Source organism: Pelophylax lessonae (genome assembly GCF_965119305.1).
Source record: "Pelophylax lessonae genome assembly, chromosome: 9".
Classification (NCBI taxonomy): domain Eukaryota; kingdom Metazoa; phylum Chordata; class Amphibia; order Anura; family Ranidae; genus Pelophylax; species Pelophylax lessonae.
In genome coordinates, this window is record NC_138776.1 from 36629563 (window position 1) to 36635038 (window position 5476).

General features: G+C 42.3%; 1 protein-coding gene across 1 annotated transcript in view; it reads right to left on the bottom strand.

Annotated features, from left to right (window-relative positions):
• Positions 1 to 835: 835 nt before the first annotated feature.
• ZYX (zyxin) overlaps positions 836 to 5476 on the bottom strand; it is a 42166-nt gene continuing 37525 nt past the window's right edge. The window contains exons 8-9 of the mRNA XM_082266712.1: positions 4021 to 4141; positions 836 to 1396 (exon numbers count right to left, since the gene is read on the bottom strand). Of these exons, the coding sequence (XP_082122838.1) occupies positions 1286 to 1396; positions 4021 to 4141 (232 nt within the window). The 3' untranslated portion in view covers positions 836 to 1285. The remainder of the gene's footprint in view (positions 1397 to 4020; positions 4142 to 5476) is intronic.

Sequence of the window (5476 nt, forward strand, 5' to 3'; positions counted from 1 at the left end):
CCGCCGGTCACACTACGATCGCCGCTACAGCGGGAGAAAGACAGAGCGGCTTGTGTAAACAAGCCACCTGTCAGTTCTCCCTGTGTAAAAGTGAAGATCAAACAGTTCTACTATGTAGAACTGTTGATCTTTGTTTTTACAATAGTAGCCATGTCCCTACACAGTTAGAATCACGCCCCTAGGACACACTTAACCCCTCCCTGTCCAATACTGTTAACCCCTTCCCTGCCAGTGTCATTTTTGCAGTAACAGTGCATATATATAGCACTGATTACTGCAGTAATGTCACTGGTACCCCCAAAAGTGTCAAAAATGTCAGTCAAGGGTCCGATCTGTCCGCCGCAATGTCGCAGTACCGCAAAAAAAATCGCAGATCGCCGCCATTACTCGTTAAAAAAAAAAACACCAAAAATGACAAAAATCTTTCCCTTTGTTAGTAAACGCGATAACTTTTGCGCAAACCAATCAAAATACGCTTTTTGCGATTTTTTTTACCAAACATAGGTAGCGTAAAACAAATTGGCCGAAAATTTTAAAAAATTTTGATTTTTACATTTTTTTTTGGGGGAATTTCATATAAAAAAAAGTGAAAAATATTGTTGTTTTTGCAAAAATTACGCTCTTTTTTTGTTTATAGCGCGTGATCAAAAAATCGCACAGGTGATCAAATACCACCAAAAGAAAGCTCTGTTTGTGGGAAAAAAAGGACGTGAAATTCGTTTAGGTACAGCGTCGCACGACCGCGCGATTGTCCGTTAAAGTCACGCAGTAAAAAATCGCAAAATAACCCCTGGTCTTTTAGCAGGAAAATCCTCCGGTGGTAAAGTGGTTAAAGAAAGAGCACATGGCAATTCAATGGTCTCAAGAGGCCTTCTGAAAATTTAGGAATAAAATACAAAAACAAAATTAGGATAAACTAAAAGGAATTACAGGTTAAAACAAAATCCTGTCCATTGATAGTCTCACTCAGATCATGAGATGAAAAAAGTTCCGAAACACAGGAAAAAAAAAAAATATATAGAGAATATGTTGGAACTAAGACATAGACAATTTTTTTTTTCTGGCAGGCTAAAAGCAAAGATTTACTAACTAGTGGTTAGCAGCTAAGTGACGGCTGACCAGCAGTTAACTATCAGTTTCGGTAGAAGCTGTAAACTGGTTAATATCCATAACACTGAACTACAGTAGAAGCAGCAGCATGGACGGGTGTGGTCAGGAAGAAGGTCCAAGAGTCTTTGGTGGACAAGGCTGGTACTTGCGGTAGGAGGTGGCTGCGAGGGTGGCATCAGTGAACAGCCCGTGCACGCACTATGTGGCACTTCTTGCACAAAACATGGCCGTCCAATGGGAAACAGCCAGAGTCATCAGCCTCGACAGAGAGAGAGCAACCACAGTCCTAGAAGAAAAAAAAAGAGAGGGGGGAAAAGTCAGGGAAAATTTTTCACAAGTACCTTAAACAAGGCTTAGTACATCCAGTGTGTATATTAATTTTATTTTTATGGTCAAGACAAGAGCTAAAAGAATAACTTTTTTTAATCTAATAAAATTGACCCAAAAACATTTGACTTGCCATTAGAAAGAAGTCAAGATCATATTTTGTATGCATGTTGACCATGAGAGCCTTTCTCAAACTTTAGGCAAAGATAAAGTTGGTCATGTACTGCAAATTTTGTCTGGTTCCCGAGGATCTGAGCAAAATCTTATTAGTGGACAGCCATTGAAATCAATGGAACTGGGTGACTACATCCAATCAGATTGCCTGCTGTTTGGGTATTTTGACAGCCAGTGGGAGCTGAAGTATCAGGAGATTAACCCAGCTGCATTGTGTAGCATGGATGGAGAAATAATTCTTCCCTTGTGGCCGCAGGCTGAACGGGGGGGTAACAAAAAAAAAAAAAATTGACCGTATGGCCAATTTAAGGATCATTGTTGTATGTCATTCTGAAAGCGATTGTAGAGGGAAAAGTAAAAAAAAAAAAAAAAAAAGTTATACTTACCTGCTCTTTGTAATGGTTTTGCACAGAGCAGCCCCGATCCTCTTCTACTTGGGTCCCCTGCCAGCACTACTGGCTCCTCCCCCCTGTTTAGTGCCCCCACAACAAGCCGCTTGCTATGGGGTCTTCATGCAGGCTCACTCCTGAGTTGCGCTCTGTGTATGCATTGATACACAAAGAGTGGCTCAGCCTCCCCCACCGCTCCCTCCTCACTGGCTGTGATTGACAGCAGCGGAAGCTAGTGTCTGAGCCAATGAGAAGGGAGAGAGCCTCTGCACTTGAGCACATCACTGGATCCTGATTGGGCTCAGGTAAGTATAAGGGGGGGGGGGGGGCTGCACACAAAGTTTTTATTCCCTCAATGCAAAGAATGCATTAAGATTAAGAATTAAAAAAAAAACTTCTGAATTTAGAACCACTTTAAGTAAGTTGGTTAAAATGGCAAAAAAATAAAAAAGTGGTGGAAAATGTAAAAGAAAAGACAGGGTGGCAAGGTAGGACAAGGGAAATTAGAAATGGAAAGGGGGGGGGGGGTTAACCTAGAAAAAAAATGATGAAATGGAAGGGTAAAAATGAAGGGGCCATGAAGAAGGTGAAAAATGATAAACGAGAAAGATAGAACACAGCTGAGAGAATAGAACACTAAAGCAAGGGGGAGGATAGGTAGTAAAAGTAAAGCTGGCCATATACTAATAGATTTTTGAACGAACATTCACACGACGATTCTCAATACATTTGATGACCTGACCAATGTAGTCTGAAAGCACTTCAAAATTTAGTTTGCTTTTAACATTCAGTTTTGAACGAATGGACTTTTTTTTTTAACAAAAATTACAGATATTGTTAGAAATGTGTTCACTTCAGAAAACTTTCCATCCTGTTCATCATCATTGTGGACCAAAAGAAATATTGAGTTGATCCCACTAACGGTTAGAAAATGAAACAAAAGTTTTTAAACAAAAAAGTTTGAACAATATTCTACTACTGTACGGCCAGCATTAGCGTGAAGCCAAGCCAATTGTCCAAGGTGTTAGAGGGGGCAGGCTGTGGGGCAAAGCTCATAAAGACTAGATGGCATAACAAGGAAAGGGTCAGGGAAAGGACCAGCCAGCAAATATCAAAACGTTGGGAATTTAAGTCCTATTCTTTAGAGGAAAACTCAAAAAAGATAAAAAGGAGGACAATTTTCAAAACATGTTCGGTTTCTTTGGCATTCTTCTTCAAAAACGAAAATTGAAGTTAGCCAAAAGGTGTATCATCAAAATTCAAAATGTTCCACTAACATGGTACATAGGGCAGCCTCCCAACTTTTTCAATAGAGGAACCCTTGAATTAACTTTCCAGTCTCAGGGAGCCCCTGCTAAAAATGACTATCTACAACTCATGATCCAATAATGTAAAACAGGGATCCTCAAACTACGGCCCTCCAGCTGTTGCGGAACTACACATCCCATGAGGCATTGTAAAACTCTGACATTCACAGACATGACTAGGCATGATGGGAATTGTAGTTCCTGAACAATTGGAGGGCCGTAGTTTGAAGACCCCTGATGTAAAAGGTCAGTGGGAAGAATGCTCCTTACATTTGTGGTCATTGGGAAGAATTACCTTCTTACAGATAGCTAAAAAGATCAGCTAAAAAGATCAACTGTATCAGGGGGAACTTACAGAGATGGCAGAAATTACTCATTGCTCAAAGAATCCCTATTCCTACCCTTAGAGGAATCCTTGGGTTCCATGGAACCATGGTTGGGAAAGTGGTTAACATAGTCTAGCAGTCTACTACTGCCAACATCAGAAAAACGATGGATCTGTTAAATAAATGATTATAAACTACAAGGCAGGGTAAGAAAGAAGACGTCAGGAGAATGAAGTGTCAATGAATGCACTAACCAGAGGTTTCAATTCTACTTTTGCCCCATGAACAAATGTCATTATACAGAACATTTGAACACTTATTAGGGTAAAGATACCCCAATAGTTTGTAGACTTTAAAAATGGGAATAGAAGAGTTACAAAATCTCACCTCACACTTGTAACACATCATATGGAAGTTCTTCTCCAGAGCCACAACCCGCACCGTTTCATCCCGGCCAGGCTCAGGGGCAATTGGATCCCCACAAACTGAACATCGAGGGGCATATCGCCTACAAAATAAACACATTGCAAGGATTATAAATAGAAAAAAACTCTAGAGCAGTGGTTGTCAACAACCAGACCTTGGCCTCCATTAACCACTCTACTACCGCTCACAGTAATACTACTGCGGCAGAGTGGCTCGTTCCCGTCCAGCCACGTAGTATTAACGTGACTGGACTCCTCCCCTTCTGGGCGGCGCTTGCGCGCCGCCGGAGGCTCGCTCCCGCTGTTTTCATTCACAGCGGGAGTCGGGCCAGGGGAGGAGCAGCGGCGATCGCCGCTGCTCTTACCCGATCGTCGGGGATCGAGTCTGGAGATCCGCCCGCTGTGTGTAAACACAGCGGGCGGATCTCCATAGTGACAGGGAGTGACAGATCGGACTGTTCAGCATAGCTGGACATCCGATCTGTCCATGAATCACATAGTCACCTCCCCCCCTACACGTCAGTAAGCACCAGGCATACATTAACCCCTCCCTCTCCAATAAAATTAACCCCTTCCCTGCCAGTGTCATTTTTACAGTAACAGTGCATATATATAGCACTGATTACTGCAGTAATGTCACTGGTACCCCCAAAAGTGTCAAAAATGTCAGTCAGGGGTCCGGTCTGTCCGCCGCAATGTCGCAGTCCCGCAAAAAAAATCGCAGATCGCCGCCATTACGCGTTAAAAAAAAAACACCAAAAATGACAGAAATCTTTCCCTTTGTTAGTAAACGCAATAACTTTTGCGCAAACCAATCAAAATACGCTTATTGCGATTTTTTTTACCAAACATATGTAGCATAAAACAAATTGGCCAAAAACTTTTAAAAAAATTGGTTTTTACATCTTTTTTGGGGGGAATTTCATATAAAAAAATGTGAAAAATATTGTTATTTTTTCAAAATAAACGCTCTTTTTTTGTTTATAGCGCAAAAAGTAAAAATCGCACAGGTGATCAAATACCACCAAAAGAAAGCTCTGTTTGTGGGAAAAAAAGGACGTAAATTTCGTTTGGGTACAGCGTCGCACGACCGCGCAAAAAGTGGCCTGGACGGAAGACAGCAAAATCCTCCGGTTGTAAAGTGGTTAAGTTGCGAAATCCCTTCTCCTTAGCTTCCAGCCAGCTGCAAATCCCTTAAACCTCCCAGCACCCATAGTTCCCCCAACCTCCCAATGGGGCGCACAGTGCCCCAGGCCTACTGAGAGGCCTCAGCCTCTAGTGCTACCCAGCCTCCCACAGTGCCCCCCAGCCTACTGTAGAGACTTCAGCCCTCCATCACTTCCTCCAGATACCTCATTCCCCACATGGCCACCAAGTCAGCTGCAGAGATGCCTAATAAACTTCACAACCTCCAACAG